At 36.3% G+C, this 17,007-nt stretch overlaps 1 protein-coding gene across 10 annotated transcripts in view; it reads left to right on the forward strand.

Moving 5' to 3' along the window:
- Nucleotides 1–17,007, forward strand: part of SPAG9 (sperm associated antigen 9) — a 148,087-nt gene that overhangs the window by 100,073 nt on the left and 31,007 nt on the right. For all 10 annotated transcript variants that reach the window (XM_058283950.1, XM_058283951.1, XM_058283952.1 and 7 more), the window contains 9 exons: nt 2,326–2,383; nt 3,394–3,546; nt 4,036–4,087; nt 5,784–5,914; nt 9,935–9,991; nt 11,107–11,280; nt 12,345–12,474; nt 13,293–13,382; nt 13,624–13,791. In XM_058283950.1, coding sequence (XP_058139933.1) covers nt 2,326–2,383; nt 3,394–3,546; nt 4,036–4,087; nt 5,784–5,914; nt 9,935–9,991; nt 11,107–11,280; nt 12,345–12,474; nt 13,293–13,382; nt 13,624–13,791 — 1,013 coding nt within the window. The remainder of the gene's footprint in view (nt 1–2,325; nt 2,384–3,393; nt 3,547–4,035; nt 4,088–5,783; nt 5,915–9,934; nt 9,992–11,106; nt 11,281–12,344; nt 12,475–13,292; nt 13,383–13,623; nt 13,792–17,007) is intronic.

A 17,007-nucleotide genomic window follows, 5' to 3' on the forward strand; every position in this document is an offset into this window, starting at 1 on the left:
ATTTATTAAATTGATAACACTAGATTTAAGAAACCTCTTCAATGGAAATGTGTAAATTTAATGTAAATTTTACATTTTAAGGATATGTGCCCCATATAGTACTTATTTCCATTTTTTCCTATTTATAATATTTATACTTCATTGCATTTAGTTAATGATTTCTCTACATCTTTTAAAGTTTTGTCTCCTCTCATTTTAAAATAAATGACTTTAGTTCTTGCTTTCTGAAAACAATCTAATTGAGAGTCTCATTCATTTTTCTCTTGGGCTGCTTACCCAGGGGAATATTCTGGTGTGTATGCTTTTAAATATTTAAGTATTACTGCTTTTTTAGCCTAGGGTGTTCTTGGCTGCTGTTCTCATTTGCTTTCTCATCCGTTTTTCTGCTTATCTTTCTAATTTATTATTCTTTTTGGCCTTGCATATATTTCCAACATTTATGCTTACCTTTCTATGCTTGAGAATTTTTAGGAAATATAGTTAAGTAAACATTTTTCAACCAGTCTAAGCCCTATTTCTTCTGTCTCTATAGCATTATTGAAAAGCTAACATTAATGTTTTTGTTTTTTGTTTTTGTTTTTGTTTTTGTTTTTTGAGGCACAAGGGCCGGGGATTGAATCCAGCACCTTGTATCTGGGAAGCTGGCACTCAACCACTGAGCCACGTCAGCTCCCCTGAGTTGTATTTTTTTGTTGTTGTTTGCTTACTTTTTGTTTGTTTTCAGGAGGCACCAGAAACCAAACCTGGGACCTCCCATGTGGGAAGCAGACATTCAACCACTTGAGCCATATCTATTCCCTAACATTAATGTTTAAAGCAAATATTTGTACATATCTTACCAAAATTTATTTTGGAGTTGGAATGTAGAAACTTTTTTAGTTTGTCTTATTTTTAGTTTTTGGATAATATGTAGATAGATGATTAAATCAGCTATTTATGTAACTATTTATGTTACTTAAGTACTTAAGTTATGTTACTTAAGTTACTATTAAGTAACTATTTATGTTACTTAAATTCTTCCTGGTAACGTATCCTGATCTATAAGAATATTTGAAAAACATTTATTATACTGACAAAATATGAATCCCTTTGTGAGCATTGAATTTTTAGCGTTCTTAGTTTTTTAAAATAATCTGTCACTTAAAATATTATCTTAAAAAAAAAAAGACATGTTAACTCCTTTGCGTTATACAGTTTTCTTTAAAAATATTTCTTCCCTGTTTAATTAGCTTATGAATATTACAGCTTCTACTACATGTAAATTTTAAGCATCAGCTCACATTTCCTAGGATAAGTAGGTGATGGATTTTTGTTTTGTTTTTACAATTTTGTGAGATATATATCTTTTGTGTATTATCTCATTTCTTCAGTTATTTTATGAGCAGGAAATCACATTTCTTTCTTCTTTCTAAAGATCACCACATTAACTTTTGCATTGAATGCTCTACATGTGTACCTTACAGTATTTATTAAAATAGTAAGCATGATTCTATAAAGTGATAACCCAACACTATAATTTCATAGATGGCACTTTGAAGGACACTTTATCTTATTGATTTTGGGTTTTCAGTCTAATCATATTTAATTTTGCTGTGAGAAAGAATTGGCAAAACATGTATTTCTTTAGGTATATTATAAAGTATCTTATGAATGAAGGAAATCATCTTATCTTTATTTCCATCTTTTGCACATCATTATGCATTCAACCATAACCTTGTTATTCCAGGTGTTTTTCCTGTCATGCATAAAACTTTATATACTAATAATCTGGTTTTCATGTGTTTCTTACATAAAACATTTCTTGTTCTTTGTTTTTGCTTTACATGGAATGCATGGGCTTTAAGACCATAATTTCTTTGGTAAGGTTTCATCTGCTTTGGGGTTCTGTCTCTCTTTGTCCTTGTCTTTGCCTGTTCTTTATTAGTGAGACTTAATTTTCAGGCAAAAGCCTATAATACCAGCTGTGATTTGAAAACATTTTTGATCCATAGCGATACCATCCCTTCCCCCGCCCCAATAATGCTATTTGTTAGAATATTTGACAGAAAAGTTTTTTGAAATATTATCCATGGGGAAAAAAAGAAAGACTAAGTTATAAAGCAGTGGCCAATAAAATCTTCAGTTTTGTTTTGTGATGGACAATTATTTATAATTTTATAATCCACACAAGTAGATATTTGAAATAAAAAGATAAACAAAACAAGGTTAGTTAAGGACAGATGAAATTTGTAAAATAAAATTTTGACTATAGCTTTTTATGTTATAAACACATAGATTTTAATTAAAAGTTTGTTTTTAAAAACTTTATCCTATTTCTTTTGACAGGAATGGGTCGTGAAGTTGAGAATCTTATATTAGAAAATACTCAACTGCTGGAAACCAAGTAAGTATATACAGAATGAATTGTAACAAGAAACCAAAGATATCAAATTTCTTTGTTCTCCAAGTCAATGATTATTCATTTAACACAGCACTGTACAGTCTCTGTACCCCTATCTCATTCCTCTTCTTTGGATGTGTGTGTGTGTGCAGGCATGTGTATATGCATACTCACACAAATGTAATGGAACCTACATTTCAGTAATGGATATGTTTCATTGCTCTGTCTTTTACAAAAACAGAGATTTGCATCCCTCTTCCACTCTACAAATATCCCTGACTTTCTCTTACTCTTCTGAATGTATTTTGTACATTTTTCCTACCTTCCCTTGGATTCGTCAGTTTTCTTCTCTCTTCTCTTAGGGTTCCTTTTGTTTTAGCACAGATGTTTTGGTCTATGCCCAGTCCACTTCTTCAGAGCTCTCCTTCATAACTGCAGGTTCTCTAGTACAATTTGCAGGGTCTTAGGCCCTCAAGCACATGGAATAGCTATGGTATAGATGAGACAGGTCTGAGTCATGTGGAAAAGCAAGCTAGGCCCTTTTGTAAATTTTCTGTGTCAGAAAAACTGTAGGATGTCTGTGTATATTCAAGACAGAGTGCAGCTCTACTAAGGTCCTATGTTGACTATACCCAAAAGGAACTGGATCTTGGATTTTTCCCCCCCCAGTTTGGACTTTTTTCTCAGTAATTATTAAGGGTAACTTCAAGGAATAATTTTACTTTATTTCTTGGACAGTGTCTTTTCAAAATTTATTAATAACAGTACCCCTACAAATCCTAGTTTTAAAAATGTTTAATCTTACTCAATTCTGGCTTTTTTATTAGTTGGAGGCCTGCCTTGCTTTATCCATTTATTTTTGGTTTGATAAGTGTGCTATTTTACCTTTATCTAGCAAGCAACATCAGGTAAAAAGACTTCAAGTATTCAGTTATTCAGCTTTATGATTGCATAGTTACTTTGGCCTACAAAAGAATAAGCAGAGAAAGAGAATATTTATTTGTGTTTCTTAGAAATGCTTTGAATGTAGTGAAGAATGATTTGATAGCAAAAGTGGATGAACTGACCTGTGAGAAGGATGTACTGCAAGGGGAATTGGAGGCTGTGAAACAAGCCAAACTGAAGCTAGAAGAAAAGAACAAGGAATTGGAAGAAGAGCTTAGGAAGTAAGTTTTGACCATGTTTTTCTAAACCAAACTCTCTTTGCCAGTGTGCTACTGAAAGGTTATAGGTGTAACCCTGAGATTGATGCCTTTAGCTCTCTCAAGGCAGAAAAGGCCAAGAGTTGCCTGGGATAAGGTGAAACACCCTGGCCTCTTCTGTGAGCAGTCCTCTCCATTTACCAATGTGTCATCCAGATTTTATCATTTTTGTGTCTGCTGTCATGTTGAAAAAGGTAGAACTGTTCAAATATGTTCATTTTGATAATAAGGACATTAGAAACATTCATTTTTTCTCATCACCCAGCTTCCTTTAATACCTGGTACTTTCTGGGAAGAGTAATACAATAAAATTCCCCTACATCACAGTGGCTAAATACCTGTTTAGAAAAAGAAAAAAAATAACCCTTTAATAGTAGTTGGAATTGTTGATCTACTCTCATTCTTTGAAAAAATGAACTCAATTCAAATAACTTGTTTTTTTCCCCCCACTAGAGCTCGTGCAGAAGCTGAAGATGCAAGGCAAAAAGCAAAAGATGATGATGATGTAGGTTTACAGTTGTGTACTTTTTTCTTACCACATTTTGGTATTCGGGGAAAATTTTGCAATTAATCTTCAGAAACAGTAGAAAAAGAATGTCAGAAGACATGTTATGAACATGAATAGGATAACTCATGCCTCCACGTGGTACCAAGATGCTAAGCTTTCTAGCCACATGCATCGTACTCATTTTTCCTCCATGGTGCCTACACTCTTATCTATTGTCTACATGTTCACACTCAAGGACCAAACTGGAGCATTTTGTGCTTTGTTTTGTTGTTGTTGTTTGCTTTGTTTGAAATTTTGATGAAGAAATAAGAAAGTTTAATAAAAAAATTATTTAATAGTATTGAACACTAAAATATAAAAGAATACATTTGAGCTTCATACCAATATTATTAGCATATTAATAATTTTGTTAATAACTAGATCATCACACCTATAATAAGTATTTGAAAGTCAAAGGCCAGACCTGAGCTATATGGATATCCTGGACAGAATAACCATTTGGTACCCCTCAGTCTCCTATTTATGTTTTTTATATAACATTTGATACATACAAAAATATATGTAATGTGTAAGCTATGAAACAATAAATGAACATTCATGAGCCCACCCAACCTAAGAACTAGAACATCACCAAACACTGAAGCTACTTTGTGCTCCTCTTCTCCAGAGGAAACCACTCTCCTGTATTTATTGTTTTCTTAGCTTAAAAAAAATAATTTTTGCCATACTGTCTATGTATATATCCCTACAAAATAAGGTTTGGTTTTCTTTGTTTTTGTTTTGTACAGTATTTAGTCTTTCTAGTCAGTATAATGCTTTTGAGATTCTTCTGTGTTGTAGCCCAGTGCTGTAGTTCATTCATTGTTGCTGCTTTATATAATATCCCATTATACGAATATACTATAATCTGTTTTCCTGTTAATGTACAATTAGGTAATTTTCAGTTTTTTACTACCTCAAACAATGTTGTATGAACATTATAGTACATATCTCCTGGTACATAGGAACAAGAGTTTTTCCAGGGTATATAATTAGCAGTAGGATTGCTAAGTTGCATTTATTTGACATTTATTTAAAGGACAGGCCAAAATCTATGGCAAGGAAGGGCAAAGAGAGGAGAACTGTGGGGGCCTAAGCTCAGCCTCTTTCTTACTATTCCAAACCTTTCTTTCATCTTTGACCCAAAATGTACACTCAGCAGCACAAAAGCCCTATAGTTAAACCAGTCTTCCTTCCCAGAAGAGAGTTTAGAAAGAAGTTGACTTTAAGACACTTCGGGGTCTTAACCCACAGTCAACATATCCCATATTCTCCCTAAGAATTCTGATCAATAGAGTTGTCTCCATCTTGTTCTATTTCTATTGGTATTTTAGTAATTCTTACAGTTGGGTATCTTGGTAACTAGCTGATGAGTCTATTACCCTTTTATGCTGACCTTGCCTGTATATATGGACTAGTAGTTTGTAAATGAACCTCTTTTTGAATGTAATTTCTAAATGACCTGAAATTGTTAAAGAACATGAATTTAAAATAATGTTGGTAGAGCAACATTTTTAGGTGAAACTTATAAGTGATTCATTAAATTAGAAATTAAGGAATGTTTAAATGCTTAAAAGATTTTACTTAAGTCTGAAATTAATACCAAAACAAATGAAGGCTCCCAGAGTGATCTGTAATCTTATGTTCATTATAGAGTGATATTCCTACAGCCCAAAGGAAGCGATTTACTAGAGTAGAAATGGCCCGTGTTCTAATGGAGAGAAACCAGTATAAAGAGAGACTGATGGAGCTTCAGGAAGCTGTTCGATGGACAGAGATGATAAGGTTTGTATGAGAAGTATTCTGGCGTTTTTCTGTTATTTCATACTAAGTTTGGATATTCCTTCATTGAGAACTAGAGTCTTGCCTTTTTGTTTCATTTATTGAGAGAGACTTTCTAAAGTAACACTCAGCATTAGTAACAGAATGGGATCAAAGTGGGTGCCTTTTAGGCCAGTACAGGCACTTGGAGAAGAATCTTTCCATGACTTCTAAAAAGTAATTTTTATTCCTTAGGAATGATGGTTATTTTTCAAGAGACTATAGAGATCGACACAACTTTAGCTGTAATGTCAGGAAAAAATAAAAATTTTAGATGTCACATAGGAAAAGAAATCTTTTTTTTTTTTCAGTATCTTCCTGTGAAATACATAGGTCTTATTAATTTTTCCCCTTTCTGACTTTTCATCAAAATGCATCTGTGTTGACATCTTTCAGCCAATTGGATCTTTCCTGCCCTTTTGTTAGAGAAGTTGTGGATTCCCAGAACAATCATGCATAAAATACAGGATTCCCATATACTGCCCCACCACCAACACCTTGCATGGGTGTGGAACATTTGTTACATTTATAATTGTACTATTAATTAAAGCCCATGGTTTAATTTAGGGTTCACTGTATAGTGTAGCTCCATGGATTAAAAAAAAAAAGTTTATTCTGTTACTATATATACAAACCTACATTTCCCCTTTTATTTATTTATTTTTAAAGATTTATTTTTTATTTATTTTTCTCCCCTTGCCCCCCACCCCACTTGTCTGCTCTCTGTGTCCATTCTCTGCATGTTCTTCTGTGACTGCTTTCTATTCTTATCAGCAGCACCAGGAATCTGCGTTTCTTTTTGTTGCGTCATCTTGTTGTGTCAGCTCTCCATGTGTGTGGTGCCATTCTTGGGCAGGCTGCACTTTCTTTCACGCTGGGCGGCTCTCCTTATGGGGCGCACTCCTTGTGCGTGGTGCTCACCTATGCAGGGGACACCCCTGTGTGGCAGGGCACTCCTTGCGCGCATCAGCACTGCACATGGGCCAGCTCCACACGGGTCAAGGAGGCCCGGGGTTTGAACCGTGGACCTCCCATGTGGTAGGCAGATGCCCTATCCATTGGGCCAAGTCTACTTTCCGCATTTCCCCTTTTAAATCATAGTCACATATATATCTTAGTGCTGCTACTTGCATTCACAATGTTACACTACCATCACCAGCATTCATCATCAAAACATTTCCATCATTTCAAATAGGAATCCACCCTGTGTATTTGAAGCCTTAACCTCCCATTCCCTATCCCCCACCCCCAGTCCCTGACTACCTATATTCTAGATTCTGACTCTTTGCATTTGATTATTCTAATTGTTCAAATTAGTGAGGTATTTTAATATTTGCCCTTTTGTGTCTGGCTTATTTCATTCAATATGATGTCTTCAAGATTCATCCGTGTTGCATGTACTAGGGCTTTTTTTTAATGGCCGAATAATATTCCATTGTATGTTTATACATTTTATTTCGTTCATCAGTTAATGGAATATTGGGTTCTTCCATCTTTTGGCAGTTGTGAATAATGCCACTGTGAACATCGGTATGCAAATATCTGTTTGAGCCCCTGCTTTCAGTTCTTTGGGGGTATATACCTACCCGTGGAATTGCCTGGTCAAATGGTAGTTCTGTATTTACCTTTCTGAGGACCTGCCAAACTCTTTTCCAAAGCAACTGCACCATTTTACATTTCCACCAGCAATGAATGAGTGTTCCTATTTCTCTGCATCCTCTTCAACACTTGTTATTTTCCATTTTTTTAATAGCTGCCATTTTAATGAGTGTGATATGGTGTCTCATTTTGATTTTGATTTGCATTTCTCTGATGGCTAATGATGTTGAACATCTTTTCATGTGTTTTCTGGCCATTTGTATGTCTTCTTTTGAGAGATGTCTGTTAAATCATTTGCCTGTTTTTTAACTAGGTTGTTTGTTTTGGAGTTCAGTTCCCCTGATTACAGGAGTTTGGTTGTCCCCTCTGTTTCCTTGGGGACAGACCTCCCTCTCCCAGGTATCTGAAGCTGGCAGACCTTTGTCCCCAGATTCTCTTCACAAAAAATGAAGCCAAAAATTTGGAATTTTTTACACTTCTTTTGTTGTTTCACACTGCTTTTTCCTGGAGAGCAAATTCTGGGAGGAGGATCACCCCAGGGTGGACCTTGCCAATTTTGGACTTTCCAGCCATAACAGGGCAAGTGACCCATGAAGGGACACAGACCAGCTCCAAAGTGCCCTCTGGAGGGGTGGAGTTCAGGAAGGGTGCCAAAAACTTCTCCAGTAGCTCACCAAAGCTGAGCTTTCCTGGCCTGCCCTGCAAATGCAGCCTTTCAGCTAACACCCACACCCCTGAGGAAGCCCTGCCTCTTTATATCTTTACTGCTGTCTGAGGAGGATTAAAACAGTGACTGTCACCAGCCTTTGTGAATTCACTAATCAGTGATCATTGATCAGCTGTGCACACCCCTCTCCTTGGGGAAGAGGATTTTTTATATCCCTTTCTGTAAGCAGCAGCTAGCCAGGGACAGGACCCTGCAGAGAGTGGGAAGTGGGTGCTGGTAGCCACTATGCAGAGAGAAATTTTATAATTCTTTACCGTAATTTATCAACCTCTTCCTCCTGCTCTTCCCTGGATGCTGTACTGTCTTCTTTTGACCTCTGGAGTTTCAAAATAGTTGTTGCCAGCAGTTCCTGACTGTTTAATAGTTGTTTTGATGGAAGGACTGAGTCCTGGAGCTCCCTACTTTGCTATCTTGCCCAGAAGTTCCCCTAGCCAATTGGATCTTTTTTTTTTTTAAGGAATATTATTTTAACTAGAACAGAGTATATCCCTGTATTAGTCAGCTGAAGGAGTGTTGGCTTTTATAAAGGGTATTTACTTGGAGTAAAAGCTTACAGTTTCAAGACCCCAAAGAGTCCATCTCAAGGTTGCTTTCTCACCAAAGTCAGTTGCCACATGTTGAAGCCAGATTGCAGGTGATCTCTGCCTGGTCTCTCCTTCCTTCTTCTTAAGGTTCCATGGGCCAGCTTCTTCTGATCTCAGCTGTAGGCTGTCATAGAGCTCATTTATTCAGCAGCCTAATCAGCTGCTCAGCTGTTCTGATCTCTACAGCTGCAAAGTATCAAGCAAATTGCTCATCTCTCCCCAGGGTTCCAGGATCAAAATTGACAAAATTGGGTGGCGGACTTGGCCCAGTGGTTAGGGCGTCGGTCTACCACATGGGAGGTCCGTGGTTCAAACCCCGGGTCTCCTTGACCCGTGTGCAGCTGGCCCATGTGCAGTGCTGATGCACGCAAGAAGTGCCCTGCCACACAGGGGTGTCCCCCGCATAGGGGAGTCCCACGCGCAAGGAATGTACCCCCTAAGGAGAGCTGCCCCGCGCAAAAGAAAGTGCAGCCTGCCCAGGAATGGTGCCGCACACACGGAGAGCTGACACAAGATGACAAACAGAAACACAGATTCCTGTGCCGCTGACAACAACAGAAGCAGACAAAGAAGACGACGTAGCAAATAGACACAAAGAACAGACAACCGGGGTGGTGGGGGGGAAGGGGAGAGAAATAAATAAATAAATCTTTTTTTAAAAAAATTGACAAAGTTCTCTCTCTTCTTGTGTCTATGGAGCTCTCTTGTATCTTCTTCTGTGTCTTCTTGAGTGAGTCCCAACTGGATCTTAAACCTCACCTAATACTGCCATCTAATGGTAAATATTCTCAGTAACAGTATTCCTCTTTAATTTAGAAAGGACTGAGAACTTTTTCTTCTCTTTTCACCATTTTATTTTATTTTATTTTAAAGATATATAGATCACACAAAATGTTACATTAAAAAATATAAGAGGTTCCCATATACCCCACTCCTCACTCCCTCCACTCTTCCTACATAAACAACTTCTTTCATTAGTATGATATGATAACTTATTTAAGGCTGTTTTTTCTGTGAACCTCTTGGGTTCTTATTCTCATTGATAAGCATTTCTTATTTTCTTCCCTAATGTAGGGCATCAAGAGAAAATCCAGCCATGCAGGAAAAAAAAAGGTCAAGCATTTGGCAGTTGTAAGTATCTAAAAACAAATAAGGATATTAGATAGCATTTTTTAAAGGAGGTACCAGGGATTGAACCTGGGATCTCATACATGCAAAGCAGGAGCTCAGTCACTGAGCTATACCTGCTCCCCCATTAGATGGCATTTTGAGACAAGAAGATAACAGTCAAAATTTATTTTCAAGATGACTTGGTATCCATTTTTTCCTTTGTTTTTTAAAATTTGGAGTAAATAGCTAAACTGAACTTTTTCTTCTTAATATGTAGTGTCCCAACTCGGTAAGGCTGTTCTTGATGACCAAAAATACACTGTCGTAAGCTGCATCGTGTTGTTTATGTATTTGGTTGTATCCTCTGCTAAATTAAATAAAATAATATTTATAAATTTGATAATTACCTGGATCCTCGTTAAATTAGTTACTGATTCGCTGATTTTATAACCATAAGGATATTTACAAAATAAAGATGAAAAGTTTAGTGTTTGTGGGGTTTGAGTTATATGTATGCATGTGTGTTGTTCTTGCATTATGTTCATGCCAGAAGTACTGTTGTGTGTTTACTGTGCTTAAGATTTGCCCTTTTTTCATAAGTTTACTATTTAATAGAAGTATTTTTTTAAAGTGAATATGAAAATAGCTTATTGAAATTGAATTTAATCAGATGTTAAAATGGTAAAATGTGTTCTAATATTTTATTATAAGACTATTTTTAGAACTAGTGTACTGAGCTTTGGTTTAAATCACACAGCCATAACCTTGCTGTTTAATAGCTACTCTTAACATTCCACCAAGTGGGAGCTTGCTAAAGGAGCCATCTTATTTCCTGGGTGAGAGAAGTTCCCTGTACTTCAGGAGCTTCTTCCTTTCATGATGCAAATTGCTAACTAAGAAACCAGGGATCAGCCATTCTAAGCAGTAGTTCCTCCTTCCTGAGTGTCTTACTTTGGCTGTGTGTGTTGCTAAGGCTGCAGTGTGAGACTGTAAAAATGTTTTTTTGCCAGTTTCTAACTCATTGCTTTGTAAAAGCACTCTGAATTTTTTTCAAGCATAAAAAAGTTTGAGGAAAATCATGGTTGTTCTTCACATTGCATATGGTGCGCACACACACACACATATAATTTCTTAAGTTTCAGCCGACTCTTCAGCTCCTCAAGCAATACTGCTAAGAAGCCTGAGCCACCTGTTAATCTGAAGTATAATGCACCAACCTCTCATGTTACTCCTTCTGTCAAGAAAAGAAGCAGCACCTTGTCTCAGCTCCCTGGGGATAAGTCCAAAGCCTTTGATTTCCTTAGTGAAGAGTAAGTATTTTCTAGTCTAGTGGTTATCCCTAAATAAGATAACAGTTCAGAGTGTTCTACACCCTTATTACATCAGCCCTCTAAGGATTCATAAGAATCTATAAAGAAACTTTTTCTGTAACCTGGCTACCTTTAAATAAATTACCTTATAGGCAATGTCTTTTGTGAAAATTGAATTTTGCGATTTCATGCAGAGAAAGAAACTTTTTAAATGTCTAATTTCTGCTAGTGTGATAGCATTTATAAATATGAATAGAGATGAGAAAGGCCTACATAAGCCTTTATCCTAAATGTTTGAACATATCCTTTGGTGCCACAGAGACTTGGTTTTTCATTTCAGTTCTGCTATTGATTAGGTGCATGGATTTGGGCCCATTAACCACTTAGAGCCCCAGTTACTTTGCCTGTAAAATGGGTATAGTAACCTATCTCAATAGTGTTAGGATTAAGTTATCTCTAAAGTGTCTGATGCATAGATAAATTTAACAATGGTATAAATAGCAAGTCATCTCACAAAAAAGTAAATGACCAATAGAGATTATTTTCAGAATCATTTTCATGTTTTGCTCCATGACTCTAAAACTTGCCAAATCAAATTTGTATTATTGTTTTTTGAAACAAGAAGATAAGTTAATGGACTCTAAAATTTAACCTATAGTGTTTTTCCAAGACCATTCTACTTTCATTGATCTTCTGGTCACTCTAGTATGTTCCCTGGATAGAAAATACTCAGTGAATATCTGTTGAAGGAACAAAAAATAAAGCCAAAAATTGTTCTCTTTCATATGATCAAATATGAAACCTGATAGAAATTTGATGGCTGATAGTTCAATTTAATATAATAGGCTGCTTGCTGACCTGTAAAAGCTTGGGCACTGTGTTCACTGCACAAGCTTGAAGAGGCCAGCTTTAAGGCATCACTTTTTAAAGAGCAGTTACAGTCTGGAATAAACTAATTTGAAATCATGTAATTAATTGCTGTTATTTTTGCTCTTTTGGTGAAAGAGGGGAGATAAAGCTGTCATTTTATTTACTTAATTTTAAAAAATCTGTTTTCCTTTTAGAACTGAAGCCAATTTGGCCTCACGCAGAGAACAAAAGAGAGAACAGTATCGTCAGGTAAAGGCACATGTTCAGAAGGAAGATGGCAGAGTACAGGCTTTTGGCTGGAGTCTGCCTCAGAAGTACAAACAGGTAATAATGAACATGGTAAGAGTATTTGGTGGGAAATGAGGTAGAGAGGAGTAGGATAGGGTATATGGAAATCTAAATATATCCCCAAATCTGCACTTATCAAGCTGCCTGTACTGGCACAGATTTAAGAATATTGTTGAGAGTAGTGGTTTTCAGGCTGCTTTCTAGAGTGCCAGAGCTTGAAACTGGGGGTACCTTGCTTTGCTTTAACCCAGAGCAACTGTTAACTTAATACATAAGGATTTCAGTTTTTAAAAACAGCATCTATTGTTTAAAAGTTTTTAAAAAACCATTGTTATGGAGTCTTCCAAACTGTTGACTTAAAAGTCAGATTCAAATAATGCAAAACTACTAGTTACTGAAGGGGGTGGGAATGGAAGTCAGAAATTCAGTAGGGCAAGTTTTACTTTTCATTTTTCTCTCTTTTTTAGTAGATTACCTTTTAGTCATATGCACTCATATTAGGTTTACTTAAAGAAATAGAAAACCTCAATTCAGGTCTTCAGAAATTTGTCTAATCCTTATTCCCTTCCCCCAAAAGATTGAACACATGCATACTTGCAAGCACATACTTGCATGCACACATATGTAGGCATTAGTTCCTGTCTTGGGAGCTCCCAGAGCATCCCGTTTCTTCTTTTCTAACTGCCCTTGAAATTTCTGCTTAGTTTTTAAATATGAATGGCAAAATCAACTTGAAATTGATTTCAAGCAGTAAATATAACAGTAGTGTTTTCATGCTTCTTCAGGAAGTTCACTTTTTATGAGGCTTAACCAATGTGTTTCTTCTCTTTTTTCCCATCTCCTCACTTTAATAGGTAACCAATGGTCAAGGGGAAAATAAGATGAAAAATTTACCTGTACCTGTCTATCTCAGACCCCTAGATGAGAAAGATACCTCAATGAAGGTAAATTAATTTTGAAATTAAAAGATTTTTTCCTGAACTGAATAGACCTTTTTTTTCCAAAATGAAAAAAGTTTAAATACTGTTTCCATGGGTGAGGTTATTGTTTATTTTGTGCTTTTAGACTGGGATGCTGTGAATATTAAGGACCTATATTTACAACATTGATAATATTAAGAAAATGTGAAAAGTTGTAAATATTTCTAGAGAGAAAGTAACTTGGTACTTTGTTTTACCCCAAAAGCTATGGTGTGCTGTTGGAGTCAATTTATCTGGTGGGAAGACCAGAGATGGCGGTTCTGTTGTTGGAGCGAGTGTATTTTACAAGGATGTGACTGGTTTGGATACAGAAGGCAGTAAACAGAGAAGTGCATCTCAGAGTAGTTTAGATAAGTTAGATCAGGAACTTAAGGTAAGCATGTAAACTAGCATTTTCCTTTCTTGTATCTGAAACCATTGGGTTCGCTTTTTGGTCTAAAACTTACTTCTTGGTCCAACTTCCAATTGGGATTTCCATGGATTTGGTTTTTTAAATCAATTTTATTGAGGTATAGTTTATATACAATAAAGTATAAACTTAAAATGGGTACAATTCAAAGAGTTTTGACAAATATATGCATCCATAGAACTACTGTCACAATCAAGATAGAACATTTCCATCACTGATCTGCTTTAATTGCTAGTTTTTAGTCTATTAATTAATATAGAAAGATGGTTATATTTTTACCCTTCCAAATAATCTGAAAATAATTGGATACAGTATTGTCCTTTATTGTAATAGCAGAGCTTATGAACATAAATGTACATATCTTTTTTTTTTCCAAGGTTTCAGGGCCGGGGGACTGAACCCTGGACCTTGTATGTGGAAAGCCAGCACTCAATCACTGAGCCATATCAGCTCCCATGAGTTGGTTTTTTCATTTGTTTTACTTGTAGTTTGTTTTTGTTTTTTTTAGGAGGCACCAGAAACTGAACCCAGGACCTCCCCTGTGAGTAGCAGGTGCTCAACCACTTGAGCCACATCTGCTACCCTGTATCTTTTTTCTTTTTTTTTAAACTTTATTTTGTGCACTTAATAGTTGAAAATATAAACAATAATTTAAAAAGAAAAAGAAAACACAGTTGAATAAAAACATGCATTTCTCAATTATACTGGATACATAATAATTTTTTAAAAATCATATAATATGTTACACAATATATTTGGTTGATAGTAATGCAGTCATATAGTATTTGCCCTTTTATGTCAGGCTTGCTTCACTCAACATAATGTCCTTCAGGTTTATCCATGTTGTCATATGCTTTACGACTTCATTTCTTCTTACAGCTGCATAATATTCCGTTGTGTGAATATACCACAGTTTGTTTACCTATTCAACAGTTGGACACCTGGGTTGTTTCCAACTTTGGCAATCAGGAATAATGCTATGAACATAGGTGTGCAGATGTCTATTTGTGTCAATGCTCTCAGTTCTTCTGGGTATATACCCAGTAGTGATATTGCCAGGTCATGTGGCAAGTCTATATTCAACTTCTTTAGGAAGTGCCAAACGGTCCTCCACAGAGGCTGTACCATTCTGCATCCTCACCAACAGTGAATAAGCGTTCCTATCTCTCCATATCCTCTCTAACACTTGTAGTTCTCTTTTTAATAGGGGCCATTCTGACAGATACGAAATGATACCTCATTGTGGTTTTGATTTGCATTTCTCTAATCATTAGTGATGTTGAGCATTTTTTCATTTGTTTTCTTCTTTGAACAAATGTCTATTCAAGTCTTTTGCCCATTTTTAAATTGGGTCCTCTGTCTTTTTATTGTTGAGTTGTAACATCTCTTCATATATCCTGAATATTAAACTCTTAACAGAGATGTAATTTACAAATACATTCTTCCATTGAGTCAGCTGCCTTTTCACCCTTTTGACAAAGTCCTGTGAGGCGCAAAAGTGTGTAATTTTGAAGCGGTCCCATTTATCTATTTTTTCTTTTCTTGTACGTGCTTTGGGTATAAGGTCCAAGAAACCACCACCTATTACAAAATACTGAAGATGTTTCCCTACATTTTCTTATAGTAGTTTGATGGTCTTGGTTTTTATATTTAGGTCTTTGATCTATTTTGAATTGATTCTTGTATAGGGAGTGGGATAGGGGTCCTCTTTCATTCTTTTGGTTATAGATATCCAGTTGTCCCAGCATCATTTATTGAAGAGACTGTTTTGTCCTATTAGGTTAACTAACAGGACTTGGTAGGTTTGTCAAAAACTAATTGACTGTAGAAGTAAGGGTTTATTTCTGAATACTCAATTCTATTCCACTTATCGATGTGTCTATCTTTATGCCAGTACTATGCTGTTTGTTTGTTTTTTAAGATTTTATTTATTTCTGTCCCCTTCCCCATCCTCCCCCCATCCCCACCCCCACCCCAGTTCACTGTGTGTTTTTCTGTGCCCGCTTACATTCTTGTCAGCACCACCAGGAATCTGTGTTTCTTTTTGTTGCATCATCTTGCTACGTCAGCTCTCCGTGTGTGTGGCGCCACTCATGAGCAGGCTGCACTTTTTTCATGCTGAGCAGCTCTCCTTGTGGGGCATACTCCTTGTACATGGGGCTCCCATACGCAGGGGACATCCCTGCATTGCACGGCACTCCTTGCGTGCATCAGCACTGCGTGTGGGCCAGCTCATCACATGGGTCAGGAGGCCCTGGGTTGGAACCTTGGACCTCCCATGTGGTAGGCGGATGCTCTATCCATTGAGCCAAATCCGCTTCCCTACTATGCTGTTTTGACCATAGCTTTGTAATATGTTTCAGTGTCAGGCAGTGAAATTCCTCCCATGTTGCTCTTCTTTTTTAGAATGCTTTTCAGGAACACTTTCCCTTCCAAATGAATTTGGTAATTGCCTTTTCTAATTCTGTAATGGGGGCTGTTAGAATTTTGGCTAATACTGCATTGATTCTCTATATCAGTTTAGGTAGGATTAACATCGTCACAATATTTATTCTTCCAATCCATGAACATGGAATTCCTCCCCATTTCTTTAGGTCTTTTAAAATTTCTTTTAGCATTGTTTTATAATTTTCTGCATATAGGTCCTGTACTTCTTAGGTTAAATTGATTCCTAGGTATTTGAGTCTTTTTGTTACTCTTGTAAATGGAATTTTCCTCCTGATTACCTCCTCTGATTGTTCGGTACTCGTATACAAAAACATTACTGATTTTTCCATTTTGCTGAACTTTTTATTAGCTCAAGTAGCTTTGTTGTGAAACTTCTGAATTTTCTAAACACAGGATCATGGCATCCACAAATAGAGTTTTACTTCCTCTTTTCCTAGTTAAATGCCTTTAATTTTTTTTCTTGCCTAATTGCCTGAGCTAGAACTTCTAGTACAACATTGAATAACAACGGTGACAGTTGGCATACTTCTTTTGTTCCCAATCTTAGAAAGAAAGCTTTCAAACTTTTCCCATTGAGTATGATGTTGGCTGTGGGTTTTCATATTGCCTTTTATAATATTGAGAAATTTCCCTTCCATTCCTATCTTTTGAAGTGTTTTTATCAAAAAAGGATGCTGGATTTTGTCAAGTGCCTTTTCTGCATTGATTGAGATGATCATATGTTTTTTTCCC

The sequence above is a fragment of the Dasypus novemcinctus genome, chromosome 21 (genome assembly GCF_030445035.2).
Source record: "Dasypus novemcinctus isolate mDasNov1 chromosome 21, mDasNov1.1.hap2, whole genome shotgun sequence".
NCBI lineage: Eukaryota > Metazoa > Chordata > Mammalia > Cingulata > Dasypodidae > Dasypus > Dasypus novemcinctus.